This window comes from Bombus terrestris, chromosome 5, assembly GCF_910591885.1.
Source record: "Bombus terrestris chromosome 5, iyBomTerr1.2, whole genome shotgun sequence".
Lineage (NCBI taxonomy): Eukaryota > Metazoa > Arthropoda > Insecta > Hymenoptera > Apidae > Bombus > Bombus terrestris.
In genome coordinates, this window is record NC_063273.1 from 8,217,628 (window position 1) to 8,244,020 (window position 26,393).

At 34.8% G+C, this 26,393-nt stretch overlaps 1 protein-coding gene across 2 annotated transcripts in view; it reads left to right on the forward strand.

The window, feature by feature from the left end:
- Positions 1-14,805: 14,805 nt before the first annotated feature.
- LOC100648672 (myosin-I heavy chain) overlaps positions 14,806-26,393 on the forward strand; it is a 49,260-nt gene continuing 37,672 nt past the window's right edge. For both annotated transcript variants that reach the window (XM_012308501.3, XM_003395410.4), the window contains exons 1-2: positions 14,806-15,121; positions 24,172-24,278. In XM_012308501.3, coding sequence (XP_012163891.1) covers positions 15,097-15,121; positions 24,172-24,278 — 132 coding nt within the window. In that variant the 5' untranslated portion in view covers positions 14,806-15,096. The remainder of the gene's footprint in view (positions 15,122-24,171; positions 24,279-26,393) is intronic.

The following is a 26,393-nucleotide window of genomic DNA, read 5'->3' on the forward strand; positions in this document are numbered from 1 at the left end:
TTTATTATCCAGCTGGAGATTACATATCATCGGTGGGCACAGATTCAGGACAAGAGTAGGATACTGTAGGCACCTGCCCACTGCCCACGATTGTAAATAGTAAATATGCCATAGGCGGCGCTAGTGTTTCTTGGAAATACTTCAACGTATGTGTATATTATTGTATAAAATATACACATAGCAGTGACACGTAGGTGTCCGAGATTTTGCCTCGTTAATTGACTGTTTCTATTCCCACCGGTTCCTCGAACTATCCAAATAGCTTTGTGTTACGTATCTATATAGCTCTGTGTATTGAAGATGTTTTCTTTAAGATTATTGAATGATTATTGTTGATTCGTGTTTTAACGAACTATTGTTCTGATAAAAATACATGCATTGGACCAATTAGGTCCTAACTGTATGTGTATAGTTTCTTAAGGTGTTTCATTCATCACAACATGCATTACTGTAACCATAGTCTATATCTTATGTAATAGTATATTGATGTTAGGATTTCGAAACTTCATGTTATATATTTGTATGTCACTCTTGTTCATTGAACAAAAGTGATACAGTAATGTTCTTCTAATTAACCATAGAATGGTTTATTTGACCATTAAATTTCTCAGTCGCATTTCAAGATACGAACACCTAACATGCTAACACATTAGTATACATAACACTTCCATTTATAAATATTAAAACACTTCTAAATTATTGCAAATATACATATGAAGTATACTTCAAATGAACCTCTTTAATCTAATTTGAATATTTAAACTTATCTCAGACAACTATATACAGTTAGTAGATATTTATAAAAACAATAATTAGTATTAATTTTTATACATAAAAAAGCATTAATTGAACGTAAATGAAAATTGATTCTGCAGAAACACCTAACTTTATTTAGGCTTACTCACTACAAGTTAACGAAACAAGTCAATTAACGAAACAAAATCATGCGCAGGTAACTGTTATATACAGGTCATATATCAGGTATATCGCAGGTATGTATACAAGTAAGATTGCAGGTCAACGGACTTTTCGAAACTTGGTACAACTTCGCAAAAGAAAAAATCGTTTTGTTTCCGAGCGAGTGAGAGAGTATTCATCGCATGTTGACCTGCAGTGTCGATTTAACTACCTGTCTGAAAACGGGTCCAGCAACTCTCTCGCAGAACGTAATTTGTCTCGTGCAGAATCACCGATCTGCAACAGCCGTGCCGATATAAACAAATTTCCTTTTTCCCTTCTTAGTTGTTCACCATTCTAAATTCGGAGCTTGTTGCTTTCCCAAATGCATATAGGTAGTTAAATCATTGATAGTTTTTGGTGGACGCGTGTAAACGAACTCGATTTATTGTTAACGGCATGCGTGATTCTATAAATACATTTTATTCCTAGACTGTACAATTCGCGTGTAATTACATACACAAATCAAATTAATTTTTTAAGGAATGAATAAATTAGAAAATAAGAATTTCTCTGTTATCTAGATTTTAGATACTATTAGATACATATTATTAGATACAAAAAATGTATTATTTTAATTTTCCTAATGTTGTACAGTTAAAGAGATACAACTTTTCCAAGATCTTTTAAGAATCTTTTTAAGTTTTTTAAGTTGTATTTTGACAATTGATTTAATTCTAAAGTAAGTAATCAGATACCAAGGTAATCATTTCCATATTTCTTTTATTAGAAGAAAGCTTCAAACTTATACACCTTTTATATTTATATACTTATATAGTTATGTATGTACTTATGTTAGGTAATATACATTAAGGGTAAGTGTTTAAAATAATATTTTTCTAGAAAATGTTAGGAGTTGTATTAAAGATTTTAAGGTCATATTTAACGATGGGTACAATTGAATTCTCTTGCGGTAATTATAAAACCGGCACTTGATATCAAGGAACGTGGTCTGATCATAAAACGGGAACCTTGAAAAGACGAGTTATAGTTATATGATATGCTCTGTGCATAATGATTCATAGCCGATTGGACTGACGTAACCGTGCCTATGTACATGTTACGGGACTACTGACTGCTACAGAAAAACGTGTCAATCCTCTGATACTGTTTAGGCAAAGACACTTCCCGTGAAGCCAAATATGGCGTCATACGGTCGTCACTTGTCCATTCTTGCTCTTCTCGTATCATTGTTATTCATACAACTCGATATCATTTAAGAATGACAAAAAATGTACGTAGATAAATTCAGAACGATATATCGGAGAATTTACCGTTGTTCCATGCGTTGCAAGGGTGATTAATAAAAATCTGTTATCACTATGTTACAACGCCAACAGCATTCTAGAAGATTAAACTGTAATTCTACAATATACTTAATAAGTACAACATACTTAGATGTACACTTAGTTACAACCGTAATTTAATCGAGTCTCACAAGAAACATATGTATCGATTTTGGAATATTGAACGAATTCGTTTGAGCATATATTTCATTGATACATTTTTAGAATCTGTATTACTCATACTTACTTTTGTATAAACTTTAGTCGAATCTAAGAAAAGCCACGTTGCCATTCATAACGTTTAAACTGAGAACTAAAAATATTCATAGAGAATTCTAGTGAATTTCAATATTTGGTGTTATGTAATGAATAAGATTGTATCATCATTTTGGTCATTGTCTATTTTACCATTTTCATAGTTTTTAATTGGAAAACTGTACTGTATCATTTTTATTTATTGTTATAACTTAGACCTTTGTGATTCATGCATCTTATTTACACTATATTATTATAACCTAGACTCTATGATATTTTATGTTAACCCTTATATACTATATAAACTATATTAAAAATATTAGCACAGACGAGATACAGACATGACATGTAATATTTGTTCGTGTCCCATGTTTTGGGGCTCACCTAACCCCTTTTCATTCTTGTGTTACATGTCACGTACGACGTTACCAATTCAATATAGTAGCGATTTTAATTAAAACTAAAGTCTACAATGAAATTACAAATAAAATATAGAAAGGATAGTTATGGTATAATCGCAAACGAACTATAAAATGTTATACTTGGATACATTTCTGCCTCAGAAAATCGTAATATAATTTATGGATAAGTCAAACAGACAAATTACGCCCAATAAAAAGAGAAATAGATCAACTAAAACTTGCTTCTGTGGATAAATATCGATCAAATGCTTTCGCAAATATACTAATACCAACGTTTACATCTTCCAATGTCCTACGATGTCTTATGGTTGTTGTTAATAGCTTATTCGTTGCCTTATACGTATGTATGTGTGCGTGTAAATAAAAAATTGTGTACTCGTACATATATGTAATGTAATTTTTCAAATAGTAATATTCCGAAATAATAATAATACTGGTATCGTTTTTTAAGTAATAATATTTAGGAAACATTATTCCAATTACGTCATAAATTAATACTACCTAGCTATAAGATATCTATATAACTATGAAATCTTGTATTTTACTATAATACAGTATATAGTTTAGTAAGAATCGAGTAAATTACGTAGATTTCAAATTTTTTTCATGAATTATAGAATTTTGTGTGAAAATAAGAATCGAAAGAATGCAGTATCAGAGTACTAATAGAACATAATACGTACCTGAGTCGTTTGCGCCCTGGTGGCAGAGATAGGAATTAAAAATTGAATTCATATCATTTCGCATGTTGTCATATCGAAAAGTGGAAACTGCAGAAATATCGTCATAAATGTGGAAAATGTAGCATACATCGATATGTTATTGATTTAAAATGGTTAGAATCTTATTTATTTATTATATTAATTTGTTTCATTTTATATTTATATCAATTTGTTGTTTTTCAATGTGGATAAACAGTTATTAATTTTCAATCAAAGCCAGTTACATCAAAAAGCATAAATCACCATTGGTGTTACATCTGGTGACTCTTTGCATAAATCAGAATCCATCCGTCTGTCAAGACGGTCACCTGTGCAAATATAATTAGTCGGACCGTAATAATCCTAAGGAACCGTCATAGAACTAAGCATTTTTATTTTATTGTTAAGGTTCTTAATTGTTATAAAATATTTTCAAGTCCAGACGTTCCTTATGGTTATTATTCAGACAGGCAGAAAATGGAAAGGTCGGGCTTTTTTCATGTTCAATGGCCATTTCTACCTGTAAGCGACCGTTAGTGGGATGACCAACAACTTTCAATAGTTTTCCTCTGCGACAGTGTCACGTCGGTTATTGTTGCAGGATATTTCGTCCACCAGATTACTGTTTCTGAGCGGGTGGTCTTTTTGAGCATGTGACAACAGCATCGTTACCGAATTTCACTGGTTTTTTATCTGTTGACCAGTTGATATCTTGATTAGTTTTTCATAGATTAGATCAGTCACCATCTTTTGATTGGTTTTCCGTTCATTGATCAGTCATCAGTTTTAACTTGCTATTTAAACGTCGCTGAGAATGCATCTACACGCACCACGCGTAACTATTTACATCTACGAAGTTGTTGGAATAAAGTGCATGTTTTAATTTGTTAACCAAGTGTTATCATCAGTCCAACTCTATTATCTTAACCGAAATAGGGAATCGACCAATTCGTGGCGTCAATTATCAAATAGTAACGGAAATTTACGACTCGCGATTGTGTCTCTCCGCGAACGGTTGAACAATTCGAATGAAATTCTTTTCTGTTTTACTCTTTTCGATCATTTTCCTTTCCTTCTTTCCTCTTGATAATTCCTTTCTTATCTCGATTTTACTTTTTTTTTCATTTTCTGTCCTTTCTTCCCTTTTCTTGTATATATCGAACTATAAATTAACGAGCGAACGAGCAACGATTACAATTTCCAAGCTATACATATACTTTATATTTCCTTGCATATATTTCCTGTTATTTCCAAATTTTGTCAGCGATTTTGCTTCGATTTCGTGGTAATAATAATTTTGCGATATTTTATTTTAAATTTTGTTCGCCTAAATTACAGTTAGCTTACGCCTGTTTACTTTCTATACGTATATCCGCGTTTCAATCTAAAGTATTATTTTTTTCACCTCGGATATAATTGTAAACATATCCTTTCCTCGACAATTCTTGCTTGTGTACGATCAACTTGTCGACGAGTCTTCCCTCACTTCTTGCCAACCGATTTTCACTAAGCAAATTGTTGTTCGGGGGTCATTTTGCTGATGAAAAATAAATGGGTAGATGGATGGATGGATAGATGGGTCTTTTTGTATACATATTATATTACTCCGTGACAGATGTCCTTTTCCTACTACATCACCCAACTCACTCTTTTGTTAACTTCATTCAGTTAAGGTACGTTGGTACCTCCGGTAACTCTCTACGGTCGAGGCGTTCACCAGCTGTGCACATATAATTCAGCGAGTCGCAATAATCCTAATAAACGGTGATAAAGCAAAGCTTTTGCATTTACGGTTAAGGCTGGCAAGCGGCTTAAGACATCTTTGATTTAAAAGGTTCCTTATGGTTATTTAGTTTGGTCAAAATAAACATTTCAAATAACAAAAATTCCGACAGAGCTAAATTTTGGCAGAGACCTTGGGTACACTAGTAGAAATAAAGTGCCAAAAATCCCCATTGATTCCATGGGTGCTAAAACTGTTATTCAAGGTCAAATTCAAAATTTTCGGATTTTTAAAATTTTTCTTGAAAACGGTAAGTTTTGTCGAAAATATAGCCCAGACAAAAATTGTAGATCATAAAATTATCTATAAAAATGTTCCTCATACTTTTTTTCCTAAAAATCATCATCCCTAAGATATCGCCATTCTAAAAGTTGAAGGAGTTACATTCTACATGATATGCACACTTTTCCACACCACCTATGAGGTAGTGTACTTGGCGCTTTTTTTTAATACTAGGTTTACGGGCGTTTCGTATATACCTATCTCTACGGGACCCGTCAAATTGACGGGTAGACGAAAATACGCATTTTTCATTAAAAAATCGATTTATTCAAATTAAGTCTGAAAGGAACAATATTAGACTTCACTTATAAATAAATTATTAATAAATAAAAAGTCTTTTTTTAAATTATCACTAAAAGATAACAATAACATTAACACTAGGTTTACGGGACCCGCCAATTTGACGGATTTTGAACTTCGAAATGAAATATCTCAAAAACCATAGCATGAATTTTAACCATTTTGCATCGTAAATTAATCATTTCATCTAAAGAATTTATGCACAAAATTATTTTTTCCTAGGCTTTCTAATTTTTGAAATCTCTACGTAGTATATCTATCTGTACGGGACCCGTCAAATTGACGGGTAAACGAAAATACGCATTTTTCATTAAAAAATCGACTTATTCAAATTAAGTCTGAAAGGAACAATATTAGGCTTCACGTTTAAATAAATTATTAATAAATAAAAATTTTTTTTTAAATCATCACTAAAAAAAATAACAATAACGTTAACGGTACAGGGTGATCATATCTATTGAGCACATTTTTTGCAAATATACTGAATGTTGTTTGTGCATTTTCCGCATACGATCTTTTTGCAATATAAACAATAATTATTACTGCTATTTTTTTTTTTGCAATAATCTACTTGGCAACTTTTTCGCATTTCTGACGTTGAAGGTGACAGAAATGAAGCGTCTGATCTTTGGCAAATGTTGTAAAAAAAATAGAAGTAATAATTATTGTTTATACCGCAAAAAGATCGTATGCGGAAAATGCACAAACAATATTCAGTATATTTGCAAAAAATGTGCTCAATAGATATGATTACTCTGTACCGTTAACGTTATTGTTATTTTTTTAGTGATAATTTAAAAAAAGACTTTTTATTTATTAATAATTTATTTACACGTGAAGCCTAATATTGTTCCTTTCAGACTTAATTTGAATAAATCGATTTTTTAATGAAAAATGCGTATTTTCGTTTACCCGTCAATTTGAGGGGTCTCGTACAGATAGATATACTACGTACAGATTTCAAAAATTACAAAGCCTAGGAAAAAATAATTTTGTGCATAAATTCTTTAGATGAAATGATTAATTTACGATGCAAAATGGTTAAAATTCATGCTATGGTTTTTGAGATATTTCATTTCGAAGTTCAAAATCCGTCAAATTGGCGGGTCCCGTAAACCTAGTGTTAATGTTATTGTTATTTTTTTAGTGATAATTTAAAAAAAAGACTTTTTATTTATTAATAATTTATTTACACGTGAAGCCTAATATTGTTCCTTTCAGACTTAATTTGAATAAATCGATTTTTTAATGAAAAATGCGTATTTTCGTTTACCCGTCAATTTGGCGGGTCCCGTAAAGATAAGTATATACGAAACGCCCGTAAACCTAGTGTTAATTATTGCATTACTTTGATATAATTTGTTCTTTTTATACATTTGTTTTAATATTTTAGTTTTCTTTTGTGCAAATTATAATTATTCGTTTTCGTGGAAAGCTTCGAAAAATTAGAAGGATACTTTTCGATTGATACGTATTTATTTAGCCCACTACTATATTGGGCAAAACACGTCTTCTTTATTAGTGTTGCGAGAGATTAACTACGGTTTGAATTAGAATTACGGAAAAGTTTCGCGACATTTTATTAGTGTGGCGAGAGACTGGTCACGGTTTGAACTAAAGTTGTGAAACAATGATAATCGTGTTTATTTTAATGTTGCGAATTACGACATGGCGATTTCGTTTAGCAATTTTGATTATAAATTGTTAGATTAGCAATTTTGATTATAGATTGTTACTCTTACAGAGTAATATTAGATCATCCCATAAGTTCGTGTCGACTTTTGTGTATACATTTCATGTGTCGATTTATAAACATACAGCGATAAGGGATCAGTGCACTTGAAAAATGGGAAGAAGTTGTACAACAAAAGGGGGATTACATTTTTTCATGAAACTGAAAGATATGTAAACAATCTTAACATATATAACCGCTTGAAAAACGGAACGAACTTATGGGATGACCTAATACATATTAAAGCTTTTCTTATTTCTTCTAAAGTTCCTTCTCTCATTTAAAGTTGGATCTAGAAATGTTAACGTTTCATTAATTTTGTACTATTGCTGTCTGTAGCAGCACAATATTTGAAGTAGCATTTTCTTTATGTATAGATATTTATTTTATTTTTGTTTTAAAAATTAGTATTGCGGCCTTTCATCGCGATTGTTCTAATTAGTTTCCTAGTTAGAGTTGTGTTAAGGGTGTGTCCTAAAATTGGAATGTTCTAAAACAGCGTCTTTTTGTGATTTTTTTTAGAAGGGAAAGAAAGAAATGAAGTTATTGAATTTTGAGATATGGTTTTATATATATTTAAAAAATACAACAAAATTTTTTTTAAAATAAATAAAAAAGTTATAACAGATTTCTAAGCCTATTTCATGGGCTGCAGTTTTTAATCGGCGTAAAAGATCCACCTCGTAATTCTTGACTGAAACGAAAAACCAAAAAAGGATTAAATTATTATACATTCTTCTTCTCGATGAACTAACAGTTCGTCAAAAAGTTTATTTATATAATTGTTATAGTACCTTGAAGTTTCTTTTTTCTTTTTAAAAAAACACATCTTTCCTTTAAATCTGCCAAAATTTTTAATTTCACACTATTTTCTGCCTTTTTTTAGTTCATGTACATAATCATCATGTACATAAATATTTCCCGCATCTTAAACAAATTTTCGCAATTTTGTAACCTTTACTTGAATACCAATTTGTTACTTGACAAGATTTTTGTAGTACTTGTTGATAGCTTTATTGCATGGTTTTTTCCCGCGATTCTTTATATAAAAGTAATATATGCACTAGGTTTATAACAATTTTGTAAATTCTCTGTAAATTGGTCCCATACTATAGATACCATTGCAAATTTATTGGTTCGTAAACGTTGGCTTCTTTCGCCCATCTTATCAAATCGTATAAACCTCATAATTTCGGCAGTCATTCCTCCTCATCGTTTTTGAAAAAAATACAGGTCTCCAAATTTTATTCCACAAATATTATACATCTAAATGTTTTGCCTGATATGCACCGCGGTCATATAGCAGAGCAATAAATGGATCTAGTTTTGTTGCATTTAGCTCCTTCTTAATCCCCAATACTCTAAATGCTTCTTCTTCGGTACATTTTATTATATGATTCCTTATACGGTGATCAATGATAAGACAAAATGCCGTCTTTACTTATCCTTTCATTATATGCCGTTTAGCATATCCCTAAAAATATCATGAACTGATGCCCTGTCAGGTTTTAGTTAAGATTTTTATTAAATAAAATGTCATTTGGCTGTTCAGAAATAAATGAGAAATGAATAATGATTTCAATGGGTTCTTTTTTTATCTTAGTATTTCATTCAATTTAAGGTCAAAATTAAATTTAAATTCAAGTTTTTAAAATTAGATTGATATCTTTTTTTTCTAATACGTCTTTCTTTCAGCTTTCCCTTTTTAAAGTACTAATCCAATAAATATGTATGTTCTAGAATTATTAACTTTAGGAACCATAAGATACTCATACGGAATTTTTAATAATATCGAACGAATATGGCCAAAAAGACATGGATTAAAGAAAATAATTAAAGAAAAGAGATAATATAATCTATAAGAAAAGAGGCAAATACGAATAAACGATGCTCGAGCATCCTTTTCCTCATAGAAAATTCTACTAATCTTTTTATAATTTAAATTTGTTTCAGAGTCTATCGTGAGGTTGATGAAAAAACATATTCCACACAGTGCTCTATATACAATTTCCCATTACTTCCTTTTACGATATTTACATTTTTATATAAGATTCCAATAAATAAATTTTTAAATTTTTCTAAAAAATAAAATAAAATAAAAATATAAATAATAAAGGAAAATAAAATACCCATTTTATAAAATATTTCTCCTCCTGTTCCTTTATTATATTTATGTATTTGTATGGGTTCGTAGATAATGTTGGTACCTAGGTACAGACTTTTTTTAAATAGATGGGATGATTTCAATGTCTTGATTGCTTTCAATGCTTGTAGATAGATAGAGTATTTTTAAAATGATATTGTTACGTCGCGTAAGGTTGTCCGTGCGACGTCCTTGATTGATCGGCCGTCAAGGGTCCGCTTGCCGTTATGCAGACCCTCAATAAACCTAAGCAACTAACATAAACAGAATCTTCTTAACTTAAACTGCATCTTAACTTAAACTAATCCTGCAAGTATTTTCGGCTTATGGATGGTCCTTAAAGCAGTCCTTAGGTTTATTTCACGTTCTTACAAATTATGGAGAAAGCGGATACCTGTCTAACGGAAAAGCAGGTTTTTCCACGAACAATGACACCCATGAGCCATGTTGGCAGGAGACTTCCTCCTCCTATCTTCAGTTGTTAACGTTGGCTATAACCAATGGGCATCGCGGATCGTTACCCTCACTTTCCTAATGAAAAGTGTGAACAACGAATCCGCGTTCTTAGTTCAGAAGGCACACCAACATCGAGCTTTCCTCCGTAATAACACGAGAACGGACTTCATTTCTTCTACTACACCAAGATAGTCAACTACTTCTTCTACTATACTAAGATGGTCAACTCAACTGTTTCTACGACAATTAGTTCAGTCAATACTCCGGCACCAAGTCGACAGCTGCCAAGTCATCAACGGAACAATCAACATTTCGGATGGCTTCTACTACATTCGAGCAACATCAACTATAAGTATCTACTTATACTTAATCTCACCTTTTTTTTTTTTTGCACGTGGAGAAATCCTCATGGGCACTCAGCTGCTGCTAATAATCAGCAAAAGCAGAGTAGTATCGGACTCTTACCGACTAGAACTCCACGATGACCATCCTACGCGTATGACAGGAGTGCTTCAGGGACCTCTTACGAATTATGTTTCCGTTGCACTCTTGATCAAACCAGTTCTAAAAATTCCTCTAACTGTTGAGTTTAGCGCTAAGGGGGCCATTTCCCCTAGTCACGGCTCGTTGGGACGACTGTGGGGCAGCTCCGGGTCGCCTGACCACCATCCCCCTCCATCGAGTTATCCTACAAGGGTGAGAGTTTCTCTTTCTCTCCCTTTCTGCCCGCTCCTTTGCGAGCATAACTCGTTCGCAGAAGAGGCGGACCGCTCAGCATCGCTTCTACGATCGCCGAACGGGTCAATCTTTCGCCTATGACGAGACGCAGAGTGTAGCGGGATAGCTTCCACGCCGGACAAAACTCCAGCGTGCGCTGCACCGTGTCCTTGTCTTCCCTGCAGTGGTGACAGATCTCCGTCGTCTCCCGTCCGATTTTTATCAGGTACTCGCCGAACACGCCATGTCCTGTGAGCACCTGGGTCATGCTGTAGGTGAGCGGGAGGCCGCGGCGGTTTCTCCATGTTTCCCAATTTGGGAGGACCTCCTCCGCGCCTCGATGTTCGCCTCCCTCGTTTGTCAGCTGGGATCGCCACTGGTCCCACGCGTCCTTCTCGACGGTTCCTAGGTCGTTTGGGGCCGCCTGCTCGGCCGAATCCTCTCTCGGCTCTAGCGCTCTCATGTGGATGTATCTACTCTTGAGCACCAACGCCCGAAGCTACCACGGGGAGATGCGGCCAGAACGGTCGCCGACCCGTGGGACACCGTTCGGTATCCTCTGACGATACTGATGGCAGTTATCCTGTGCAACCTCCTGAGGAGTAGGATGCTGCGACGACTCGCCATCAGATGCATACCCATTTGTCGTCGAGGTAGGCGCGGATCAGCCGAATGAGGTAGCTGGGAGCCTCGAAATGTTCCAGGGCCGCCACTATTCTATCCAACAACACGATGTCCAGAGACACCGCCAACTCCACGCCGTCCCGGTAAACCACGTCCTCCGTGAGTGCCCGCACGCATCTGACAGCGTCAATCGTCGAGCGTCCCTTCCGGAAGCCGTACTGGCTTTCGTGCCAACCCGGTAGCCATCCCGATATGTGTCGCTTCAGACGGGCAGCAACTACCCTCTTGAGGAGCTTGCCGACCTCGTCCAGCACGCATATCGGCTGGTACGCCGACAGCGAAGTCGTCCTGGTCGCCTCCCATAACTCTTCCACCATGACTTCCCAGTCGTCCGTCCACTCCACCGTCCAAGTTGTTTCCCGCGATTGTTCTGCCGCAGTGTCCTCTTGCGGAGGGAAAGAGCATCCCGATGATCTGCAGCAGCAGCGCCGGTGCCATCTTCGTTGTTGCCAGGGCGCCCTTCGCGAGAAGTTTTCGTGTCACTATCCTGTATAGCCTTCCCCATGAGTCGGACTCGACTGCTTCGACTAGTTCAGACCAGGCACGGTCCTTCGCGATCTTGATCTCCTTTTGTAGCGAGCGCCGTAGCACTCGGTACGCTCGGTAGCGCAGGGAGACTTCTTCCTCATCACGTCGTCGCCAGTGGCGGACCCTCTGGTACCATCTTCGGGCCCGGACATATCTCGCCCTCAGGGAGTCCACCAATACACGGATACTTGATCTCATCTACAGATCAGCCAACGTTTCTCTATCAGGTCTTCATCCGTCAAACAATCGTCTACGACATTTATATCACACGTAACGGCGTAACCTCTTTATTGTATTAAGTTGTTGGAAATATAGAATTTATAACCTGTTAATCGCAGTGTTATACCACATCAATCATCCCTATTATCCCAAAAGAAATAAAGGGATCGACCTGTTCGTGGTGTCGATTATTATAATCGTAACGGAAATTTACGACTCCCGTTGACACGCTTCCTCGCGATCGCGTCTCCCCGCTACTAATTGAAAATACAAATATTTTCACATATACACTACTGGATATAAGTATTAAGACACTTATATATAAACATTTAATATTAATCAAATACCTTTGACTGCATTTATTTTTTAATTAACTTATTGTAAATGTGTTATTTTATTCGTATTATATGTGCCTTATAATGTAAAATACCAAATAAAGTAAAGCTTGTTAACCTTTCTCGGAATGTAACTAATAGGTACACTAATACTTGCGACTAGTAAAGTATGTGCAAGATATCATTTTACTTAATAGGACATTGGTTACTACTGCTAAAAGGTACAAGTTTAGCTATTCACATCGGTTTTTTTAAAGTTGTTTTGATATTTCTTTTCACAACGATCAAAGAATTGAACATTTTGCAAACTCGCATTAAAAGGAGAATTTTCTAATAATTTTTTAAAACAAAATTAGTAAATTTTTACATAAAAGGAAGGGTGGATGGGATCGTGGATGAGGACTACTCGTAGCAAACCCTTCGCGGTGAGATCCGAGCAATCAGTATTATTTCATATATACTTATTAATCGCATTACTATACGTGATACAATTATTAATTATTATATAACAAATAATACCAGCTAATTGGCTGTAATCGCGATTTTATTTAACTTTATTAAATAGTTTCATTGAATTTTGTATGAATAAGAATGGCATAGGTTTTTATCTTGTAGTTCTTTTTGGGTAAAATATGTTCAAAAATTTAAAAACTTGTTATCGTATTTCTTGAAGTTTATCTTACAATATAAAACACTTCATTTAATTTTGTGTTAGGATGAACAATTATTACATATATTCATATTTTAATTACAAAATATCATCGCATGGAGTGGCTTAAGAAACATTCTGATCTTTTCTGAAGTCGATATGCAAGAACGTAAGACACAAAGTCCCATGTAATGTCATGTCTATCCTATCCTTGGTCAGTGATATTAGGGAAGCCGGAAAAGTTGCACTTAATCGAACAGAAGTAGTTGGATTAGTAACATACGGTAGAAAATACAGATTGATATATACAATACATTTTTGTATTTACAAAATACAAAAATGATTGAATTTTTATTTGTCAAAGTATATGTAGCGGCGCAGGAGTCAAAGGACGACGCGAATTGAGAGTGACTCATGTTGTTGTTTTGCCGCGGAGCATTGACACAGCCTTGACGCATGAAACATAACGACAAATAAACTCCGGGCAAAACAATGTCGCCGTTACATGCAACCGTCGAATAAAGACGAATTTGAATTTTCCGATTGTCCCCCGACCAGTCTAAATAAACACGAGCGACAATATCACACAATATCGTACAGCATCTACACAGTATCTCTGAGTATTTCCGAGTACATATCGAATATCGAACAGTACCTACAATATTTCTGAGTATCACGAGTATATACCGAGTTACACGACAAGCATCAACCCCTTAACCTACGATTTACGTTCGAGAATTTTGGGCCGAAAACATAAACAAGCTCGCGCAGCCTTCGAGCCATTCGCACGATTTATGTAGTACGTACTACAGGCTATGCCCGTAATATTTACGTTTGGTCCGATCATCTACTACGGGCTATACCGTAATATTAACGAATATTTATCCGCGATTTTATTTTGCGATTTATACTTTGTACTAACGACTCATGTATACAGGCTGTACATTAATTTATTATTTTAAATATATTTGACGATTTTAACAACGAGCGATCTCGTTTTTTAAGCCTCACGTACTAACTATCCTTTACTCACATAAACCTCTATATATATATCCACGTATAAAGTATATATATAACCCAATCCAGGTATAATCCATGTATAAAGTATGTATCCAATTATTGATTACTCATTTTATCAAAATACTTTTGAAAATTTATTTTCGACTACCTCGATAAAGTAGAGGACGAATACTGTATCTGAATATGTGCTGCCACGTAGCTTTCTGCCGAACTAACAGCTGTGATATCACCGATAATGTAGGGAAGTGACTTTCGATCGTCAAAGCAGTGCAGGAGGACAGGCCTGGGACACAGCATGGTGGCGCGGCGAGTCAGGGTTAGTTCATTTGAAAAACGAAGCCGAGGTATCAGTCGGGTGGCAACTGTCGAGCATGTGTGTCGTCCCTCGTGCTTGTTTAGTTGTGTCTTAAATTGCACACAGAACACCAATTGCATGTACACCCTAGTACATGAACGAACGACAGACAGTTCGCGAACATGTGATTTTGACAGAGAATACGTTTCGTCGACGCTCGTTACCACGTGCGTGAAAAGTGAAGGTTTTCCTTGCCGGATATATCGTTACCCTGTAGCAGCTTCGTTCGAGGGGGTGGAGAATAATGTTCTGAGCCGTGAACCACGCACATCATGGTTGCTAAGCACTTCACACAGGGTAAGTTTTCTAACCGTCCTTTTCAACCACACGTTTTATTTCTAGTATATAGCTACGTTTCCTGCGAATTTTCGATCTGATAAAGCAGAATAATACAAGTCTCGGAATCGTTGCGTACCCTAGAGGTAAAAACGTGCACACGTAATGTCCATGGTGCACCAATACGGTGCATGGTGGGTGGTGCAACTCTATAATAGTAATAATAATAATAATAGGAATAATGGTACACTTGTAAGGTCGTATTACATGATAGATCACACTTCTTCCACGATAGAGATCAAAGAAATTAGAAGAGATCAGGTATTACAGTTTTGCGTGTAAACATGTAAACTTTAATAGAATCGTATCTTTTGATTTTTCGACAAGAATCGCAAAAGTTCGATGTTTTATCAACAAAACACCGTTTTTTATCACAAAACTTCAAATGTAGACTGATATCGGAAGATTTTTGTTCTGTTCAACCGAATTTTATCTAAATATTATATACGCACACACATACATACATACAAATATTATATATATACATATTTATATACGAATTACAACATAACATATAAAACAAAGTTCGAACAAAATTCGTTCAAATTATGTGGGCAAGAAATACACATATGAATATATTTTTCTACATGATATAGACATGTATACACTAGTAAGAACAGAGTCAAATCGCTTGTCTATTACTGTGATACTTTTATAGTTCGTGACACGGTTCTGTGACATTTTTATACAACTAAGAATACTCAAACACCTTTTCCTTGTTTTTCATGCATTATTCAAAAGGTGTTCGGTGAAAGTGAAATCTCGGTAATTTATAATCATAAATTGTGGTATTTTTAAGGAATAAATTTGTAGACAGGAAATTTGTATGTTATAATATAATTATATGTGAATATAGCTACTAACTAGATATGAGGTTCCAAAGTAGTTTATAGTTTGATCACGTTTTTAAGTAAAGCTTGTCAAGTCTGGGTGGAGTAGCATTGACCGATTGTTCTCGGGGATAAGCTCTGGAGCTTGCGTGAGGCCGATGTCAAGTTCGTGGTGGCTTTTAAACCGTTCGTTCGATGTCCCATCGATCGACACTTGGCGTAATCTTACTCGCGCGTGCCCTTCTGAACACGCATGTTTTTCTGCATGAAATTGAGGGGACGAAAGCAAAGAGAAAAAATTGGCTGAACACCATTCTGCAACCATTCCCAAGATGGTTGACTGTAACGTATTTTTAATGCTATAACTACAACATTGTAGTTGTCAATATAATGAATTCGTTATTTTTCATAGAAATTTTATAGATTCGCTTTCATTTTAATTTATCTGGTACAAATTTTATACCTTGGTACTTCTACTGTCAGGATACAGTTGCCAATAATAATTTTCTAGATTTTTATAATATATGTAATAGGTTTTATTCAAATGAATACTCTTTATTTAATTTTAAACTATAGGCGGTAAATTCTACGATATTTATAGACATTGAAATTGACAGTTCTTTATATTCAGAATATTTTTAATGAAATTTAAATTTCATTATGATTTTTTATTACTATCATAGAATCTCGTCTTTGATTATACATTTTATTTTATCTCATTTATATATAGAGGTAGTAAAAATACATTCAATGAAGTGAAATGAAGTGAATGGAAGTCTAATTTTATTTCTATCGTTCGTGATTGGTAATCCATTTGTACTGGTATTCCACAACCCTTTTAATTTACATTGCGATATTTGTTCGCTTCTTACACGCAATAATCTTCAACATAATTCTGGTTTACCTTTAGCATCTGTTTGTCACACACGGTAGGTGTAAATGTCACTAGTAATTTTTCACGGAAGCTCGATTAACGAAGGAGGCGTTCTACAGTATGCGATGATTCTTCCGCTCTAAATCCATCAGGCCTTGCTTCTTCTATATGCTATGTACACCTGCAGTGCAGTGATACGTCCAGGGATTTCCATCTTCCACGTCGTTTCTTTTGAATTCTTCCATCGTGCAGGTCGATAAAGGTTGCACGTTCCTCTGCACTTTCGAATCAGCCTTCCTACTTGTTACTTCCGTTACTCAATTTCACGGAAACTGAGTTTCGATGTCACTAAATTAGTCTCTATATAATTTTAGTACCTACTTAGTTTTATAGAACTTATAATCTATACTAATTTAAAATAAAAATATTGTCATCTGTTTGTGCGGTAGCATTTCATTACACATTTCTCAATCAGGAAAGTCTGTCAATTTTTGTTCCTATAAGTTTCATAAAATTCATAATTTATAATATAAAATTAAAGTATCGTTACGTGGTCAAATTTCAATACACGTTTGTTAAATATGAGGAATTGCACACGCAATTTTTTAATTTATCTTATTATTTTTTACCTTATATTAACTACTAGAAGTAATACTTACAATTGGTAAAAATAAATATTATTTTTATCATGTACCTAGAACAAAGGAATGCCAGATGTTAAGAGTATGTTTCTTCCTAACGAAAGATCACTGAGATCGTTGGGGGCTCGTAAAATGTTTCACATAAAAACGACCTTTTTTTTGTGACACGCGATCCAGTTCTGTGCAGAGCAGGCAATACAATCTCGCCGTTCGTACACAATCAGCATTCACGGCAGTTTGGTGTGTACAATATATGTGTATATTAGCGAGGGCCTGAGTTATCATGTCGCGTATGATAAAACCACTTACGGGACACATACACGTGTGCATACATGTTACTTCCGATTGAGGATACAATGCCTCTAGTGAGTCGAGACCAAGGGAAATTAATACTATGTTACACTAGTTGTACATTTCTTTATCTCAAGTACTCTAGAGAATTAAGAAATTCTAGAGAACTAAAAAAATTCTTTTATTTATAGAAAAGATGAGGTAATTTAATTGTAAATCGGATTGAAAACGTAAATAATTTGTATTGTCTTGTATCTGTAGATAGTGAATGAAAAAAATTCTTTCGTAGAACAATACAAGTTGGAACTGAAATCCGCCTCCTTAATAATCTCGAGTTGTAAAATGAAAAACCGCGAGAAGCGAAACTCGAACGAATATCCAGGCAAAACTCCTCTCGTATTTTATGAGCATTGGAAGTCGCAGGACGACTAATTGGATGATGGCATTTGCTTTGTACGCGCGACGCATTTTTATTAGAATACTTGTTTAAGCGTATTTTACCAAAATACCTAAAATAGAGATTCATCCTTTGTCTCAACTTGTTCTATTCATACATTTAATTCTAGCTGGTTAACTGTGTACATTTACACATTCATAGTATATTCTTAACCTCTCACAATTCTTCTATTAATAAAATATTGAAATGTAAGACATAACGTATACAGTAAGAGACTGAAACATTAATAGAGTTGAAATGTAGAAATAAAAAGAGCAGTATTTTCTATATTATTAAATATGTACATTCAAATATATGTAACTGTACTTACAGTAATAAATGTAATTAGATTTTGTTTATATTTATCGCTATAGTTGTGTGTAATATACAATTAAATATATTTGTATATACATATTTAATAACATAGAAATAAAATTTCATTCCTACTGTACGAATGCTTTTGTTTCTCACTGTATCTAAAAATCCTCCATCCGAGGAATGAATATCAAATTCTGGATTTAAGTCAAACCTTTTGTTACATAAGTAATCTGTCTTTATTAAATCGTAACTGCAGTTGATGTCACGAGCGTGACATAATATTAAAAGGTTGGGGGTTAATTGATAAAGAATCAGTTGACTATGATACTTGATGATGATGGTTGCAACGCATTCTTCTAAGAAACCAACTTCACGTACTATGTGTGTCATCGAACTAATAGTTACGATCGATCAAACAGAGAGATCTCTTTGGTGAGATTAACAGGAGATATCTCGTATAGATTTCCCCCAGCGTTTCTAATAGCTTAGGAGCAATAATTCCTAGAATACGTAGGTTCTCCGAAATTCGATCAACAGTGATTCAAATATGTAGTCCGTCTGAGAAACTTTTACAGTGTGCACAGGTATATCGTGGACATCTTGAACGAGTGAGTCACGACAACATCTTGGTAAAAGCAGGTTTCCTCGGAATTTCGTGCTCTCCCAATGAATCACCGGATATGAACGTCAAAATATATATTTTACTCGAAAACGCAAAATCAGAATCCTTCAAAATGTATTGACGTTTAGTGTTGAAATATTTAATACAACCTTGTATTTGTTTGATTTTAGTTGTAGAAAGCAAAAAGATTATGGAACATTCTTTGATATGATTTTTCGATTATACACAATTATGATTTATGTTGTAAAATTTTGTATATGAGGCCTTTTTCTTTAGAGTAATAGTTTTGCAATCATTCTAGAACAATGTTTATTTAACAAATACAATAACCAATTTGGTTAATGAATCACATGAAATGGAACTTAGAGATTTATTTTACTTATTAAATATTGCATCGAGTACCACATTTTTGATATTATATACATTTTTGCATTAAAAATCTAATCTATTAATCATCATGAATCTTTTATATCAGTTTCACAATCATCTTAAGTCGCAACATCTTTTTATAATAACCAAATAATCTATGATACTCGTATATAAAAAGAAAACATTTTTAGTTGAATAAAGAAAATACATTAGACATTATACAATTGAATCGCAAAATTCAATGCTATATCCTTTGTTTCGATCAAATCGATTTTAAGAATAATTGAAATCCCGTGGTATATCACAATTAATAATGAGATTAATTTTACATTGCTTGGCAACGATAGTGACAACTAAAAAAATTTCAAATTTGCTTTCATCGAATAGAAGTTGTTGAATGCATACTATGTTTCTATTTTTATCATGTAAAACAATATATTTATAATTCCATCAGTTTTGCGTCAGAGAGCTAAATTATTACGTATGCCGCTATCAACCTGGCCTTAGTTTTTCAACAACACCGGCTCATCTTCAATCGTTTTGTGACGCTGCAAGCGGAAGGCTGCTTTCACGAATAGTGGCTTATCTTGTCTTAAGTCAGCCTTATAATGTCGTTGAAATGACTCATTTGACATTTTTTGAGCTGTACCTCTATCGATGCCAAGTAGCGATATATAGAAAGTAAGAAGTATACGTTCGATAAGACCGAACGTTTTTCGGCCAGGTTAATATACCACCGATGTTCTGAATATGATAATGCAGTAAGTTAATTATTTCCTCCCGTTGTTGCGTGTCATCGACCTTCCTGGGAACTCCTCGAGAACTATACTGTTGGATCGTTGCACGAAAGTTTTGGCCTCGATCGACAGTATGAAGTTCCTTGAAGGTGGCGCACCGTAAAAGGGAGACACACAGCGGGAAGGACAAACGGAGAAACGAAAGAAGAAAATTAAATAAGCCTGGCTCCTACGGAGAAACGTACATATGTGATGAAGGAAACTGCAATTACCAAACGAATTCGATCGTTTCTAATTGAATATAAAAAGGACATATCTTGTGAAGTTGCTCGTTAAAATCGTCTTGTATCTCCGGATAATAACATCGCATAGCTCTTGAAAGCAATTTCGTTTGTTCGATTTTATTACGTTCTCCTTTCGATTTTTATATGTACAGTTGTAAGTAGCTCGTAAAATCGTTCCTTGAAACTTGTACACGATTTCATTGCAAATGTTTTTATTTATGTTAGTAGCAGTATGTTTATCGATATGTATCGCTTACATGACGGACGCCATGTTTGTTTCGTAATGTAGAGTTCGTTTACAGTGATACGCGAGAACAAGGATTCTACGAAACTCAATACATTTTACGATTTATAAGAAAGAAATATAATAATCTATTTCTCATTCTCGTTATATTCTCGTTTCAGAAAATCTATATTCTTCAATTATATTTATTTTGTTGACTTTATTCTTTTCCAGTTTTGTAATCAAAGCAATTGAGTAAAAGATGATCGTAGCTTCTAAATTTCATTCGTTATTCGACGTAGATAGGAGCGAGATGAATAATTATGCTAGACTGATAAATATGCCACCCTCTCCGTGTCCTTCCTTCTACATTAGAATATTCTAGCCGCGTATTACGTCTCCCTTTCCCGTAAATTATATTCGTGCTCATTTCCACCGTACGACACTACTACCATAATGCATATTAGATCAATCTTTTCTGCGTCACGTGAACCACAACGTGCTTGAATTTCAATTTTATTCCTTTTTTATGTCTATCAGACACTAAATCATCCAATGGAATCTCTAAGGACTACCTTCATAAGACAACTACTACTGTCAGATAACCTACAATTACAGAATTTATTAATAATATCTACATATATAACCGTGATAAATCATAATATCAATAAATTGAATCATGCAGTATAATTCCTCTGATATTGAGTTCTTGTAAAGGCAAATAAGAAAAAGGCAAATAGTAGATTTATCAGTTCTCCACTGATATGGATTAAATGTATCTTGCATGGTAAATTACTGCACTTGCAGCGACCATGAAAGATGCGAACTCGGTGTACTGGTTAAACGGCTAGCGAAAAATTCATCAATCTTAGCACCTGCACAAGTGTCTCCAGATCTTATCTTGGCATCGTTCGTGTTTTACCTAAATCACTGACAGAGTCTGGGTTAACTAATCCAGTCAAATGACACGCGATCGAATGACAATCACGCGCGCCATCTACGAAGACAGTCACGTACGACCATGAATCGTTTCTGGCTGCATTCCTATTTAAATAGTATGGCCAGAGGACCTTCGTCAACTCCGGGAAACGGATGGCAGTTCTGATAAGGAATCGCCGTTTCCAAAGCGCGAGAAAGGAAATATAGGAGAGCGAAGGAGCACAAGCGATTTATTTCATGGAAATAAACGGGACAAACGTTAGTCGGACTACCATTCGCGAGCCATAGAAATTTAATACAAGACCGTTGCAATGATCCTCGAGTTCGCGCGAGGGTCGTTACGTCAAGCGATACTCTTTTCTTGCAAACACGGCTTAATCTCGGAAACGTCGACTGGGTCGACCGCTTTATGAGTGGGATTACGTTTAAATCCGAGCTGTGTATATCGTGTAGATTCTCATTTGCTTTTTTCAAACTTTCTTGCGTCAAAAGTGAATCGCTTTTTATGAAATGTTAAGTTTTCGGCAGTTTTTATTTTGTGATATTATACGGTTCTTTTTATATAATTATGTAAGATCAAAATATCAAAGTATATACTTTTTGTCATTTTTATTTGTAGCATTTTATTCTATTTGTCTTATCGTTTGGTATACATATAAGCTTATAATAAATGATCTTATAATTTGTTAGAAGTTTCTTACTTTTAAAAGTCTCAAGTTTCATCAGAAGTGAAAAATATATTTCCTAAGTGGCAAAGAGAAAAATTGTCAGAAATTGTCAAGCGGGTCTCAAACTGCGGGATGAAGTATCAAATTTCGCGATAGTTAGCGAGACGGTCCATAAAGAGTCACGTGATATACGACCTTGGGGAAATAGGACCATGGCAGCTGACGTGCAGGTGCAACATATTCGCAGGTGCATATGTGCTGCTGCTGCTGTTACTGCTGCTGCTGCTGCTGCTGCGGCACCTGCGTACCGCGAGCACGTGGTTCGCCGCGATGATTGGAGATGATGCTCTGACCGGATGAGACTAGATTTTCTTTTTGATTTCTTAAAAACATATCTGATCAAATTGAAAGAAGTATTTAAAAATGTAACAGTATTTCATATTCTTCATAAATACGTATTAACAATAATTCTTTCTTATTTTTCTAAACCTTAAGAAATATTCCAATCGTAGAAAAATAAATATGTCCAACTACGATGAATATGCGATGTGAGTAATACTTCTAACTAAAGAACATAATTCTTTCTTTTTTTCTTAAACTAAACAAATTTTCTAACTATAGAAAAATATATATCTCTAATTATGACGTGAATATATGATGTGAATAAAGATTTTAAATCATGGAAAAATACGATTCGATGGAAAACGAATCGAGGAACATAGAAAGATTAATGAATACTGCAATGAACAGAAATGCAGAAGCGTTCAATTATACTCGACTGTCGCAGTGTAAAGGTTAATTCCATCGTTTCCGCAGTGTTTCCCCGGCGATAAACCGCAGCGGGGTGAAAAGGAAAAAAACCTCGCGAATGTACATAGGTTATATACAAAGGATTGGTTAATGAACCGGGGAAAGAAGACAAACCGCAGCAGTTACATCAGAGATCACCGCGTTTGGGGTAAGCACTGTGTGCGCGATCCCTCACTCGGTTCGTCATCGTGAGGGCACGTTAATTAAATTGTGATTGCGATCAAACAGCTGGAATCTTTCCTTGAAACCCCGTAACACTGATTCCATTGAATTCTTCGAACAGAATTACGCGAGGAAATATGTACGTACGTGTATCACATGTGTATTATGTACGTTTTAATTAATGCTAACGGGTTTGAAATAGAGATTTCTTTGGATATTAAAGCGGATAGAAGACTAGGAAAATTATTATACATAGTTGAGAAAATATTATTTTTTTTATATTTAAAATATTTTTCTGTATTATTTTTTCTTTAATTAAAAAATTTATTATTTCATTGAGGAGTACAATTCCTTGTGATAATAAAATTTAACCCATTAGTCATAATGTGTTAATTATTATGAAGGGAAATATTGGGAAATATTTGATAATGTACTAAACATTATAAAATGTGTATCTTATAGATAGCCTATAACAAAATAAATAATAGAATAAGTTAGAAAATCACGTATGTAGTCATGTTTGTGTTTGATCCAATATTATAGTGGCTTTTCTATGAACACGTTGAGTCGCGTTGAAAATTGACCACTGCTGGCACCAAGGAATCGTCACGTACAATATTGTCCGAACAGAACAACAGGTGGTCAGAGAATTTACCAGGTTTCCATATTGCGCTCCTTCCAAACGAACGAGATCAGTGTTAAGTGGTCGACCGAGCTCGGATGACCGACAGCTTGGAAAAGCTAACATGACGTCATTGGATTGAGTTCTTAAATATAAAGGAAATTTTCTTTCTTTGTTTGTTTCAGGCTCCAGCCCTGAGTTGGGTGTCCCGGATATGACAGTCATCAGTGACATCGATGAAACGGGAATTAATCGAAATCTCCAAGTCCGGTATAAGAGGGACCAGATATATGTATCCTTTGATCGAACTTTAATTAATTAAAATTAATTCTTATACCTAGGTATTATTACTACTACTAAGTATTATATCAGGTAAGAATTATCTTATTGTTTTCTATCTTAAACATATCTTAATTGGTTTTATTTTTACATTTTTTTTATACACAAATGCATATTTCTTTATACCGTAAATTTTTCAAAAAATTCGTATACATCTTTAATTTAGAAATTTCTTAGATAGGATATTTTCTAGTACTTTTTTATGATGTTAAATCAGCGATTAAATTAGAAATTGATTCGAGTACGATTGCAACATCTTCCATATGAATATGATCTCATAAAAATGCTAGACCACGTGTGAACCGTCTTGTTCTGTTCGTCCGAGAGTTTCGCAAAAAACAGTGAACGGACGTCCGTTCATTTCGTAATTCGTACGTTAGTATGCCCTGGAGTTAGAATTCTTCGCACATTCCTACGTATAACTCTCTCTCGAGTTCCTTCTGCTCCTCCTCTTTCTCAACATTACTGCGGCATTGGAACTAAGGTATTTCATATTGAAATTTTTAACAATTTTTGCCCCCTAAGTGAAAGGACGTTTGTAGCTGGTGAAATGCTAGCACATTAAAAAATAATGTTAAATTTTTTAGAATAATGCTAGAGTGCAATGTTAGATACTTTAGGACTGTGTTAAAGTGTAATATTAAATTTATTAAGGTCAAGAGTAAAAATTTAAATACTATTCGTATTAATATAAATATTGAGGAACTAAGTCAAACTTCCAAAAATATTGTTAAAGAATAATTTCAAATCTACAATTTTTTACTATAGATCAATCTCATAAACTCTTCCAGATTCATCAAAATTCCGGCATATCTGAAACTTCCAATACTCCTTCTCAATTACCAATACAAATTTTCCAACTACCCGTACTTTTCCCCAGACCCTTAAGTTCCTTTCGATCCGCCAAAATTCCTAAACATCTCGAACTTGCTAAACTTCTCGACGAAATAAACTACGTATACCTACTTCTAGAGTTTCCATATCTCTCGGAAGTTCTCGAACCAAAAGAAACTGAAAAAAGCTGCAAATCTATAAAGATGTAAAAAGTCCAAAACAAAGCTATCTCTGTCACATCTCTATCCCAGCAAACAGAGAACCAGTATTAGGAAAGGGAATTAAAAGCGGAGAAACCGAGTGCAATAGAGTATGAAATAGCGAGAAGAAGAAAGAAAGCGATGAAGAAAACGGAAGAAACGGGGGTAGTTTAAAGAAGAGAGGAACTATACGTATGAATTTTGCAGGGGTGGGGCGTTGCTCCCGGGTTGGTTCGTTGCCATGACGACAACCCCAGTCAGCTGGTGAACCACCCCAGGGCCAGACCCATTCATCCTCTGGTTTCACCGACCCAACGACCGACACCGACCCGACCCACTGTAGTTTCTTGTCGTGCTTCAATCCACCCCTCACCCTTCTTTCGATTATCCTACGTTCGTGATCTATGGCTAGAGGACGAAAAGACGTCCAAATGATCATCCGTGCCTTTTATTACGAGTATGGCTCGATATTCTCATAGGCACACGCATAATATCGACTCGCCTTCGAGCTGGAAATATCGAGGGAAGTTTAGGAGTCTGGCAAGTCCGCGGTGACTCTTTTGTTGATATCTTAATTGGATTGGTTTTTCCTCTTAATTGGTTTACCAATGAATAGAAAGAAAAATAGTTGATTCGCTGATTTTTATTAGTTTCGTTGGTTGAACTGGTGGAAGTATTGTATTACTTTCTTGCAGATATTGGACAGGGTGAGGAGGTTTGTTGAAGAGGGTATTGAACTTAGGAAGAGATAGCTAATTCATTGGTTTTCATTAGTTGGATTGGAGACAGTATTGTATTATGTTTTTGGGGATATTGGAGGTGGTGAGGTTTATGTCGGAGAGGACACTTATTTCCGTAGTAGGGAAGAATAATTATGTAACTATAATTACTTTTTATTGTTTTGGTTCCTTAGTCGAATTGATAGGAGTAACGTATTGTACTTTTGGAGACATTACAGAAGTTTTGGGTTTCTGTCAAAGCTTACAGAATTATAATAAATTTGTAAAACCAGAGCAAATGAAAGTAACGGTTAA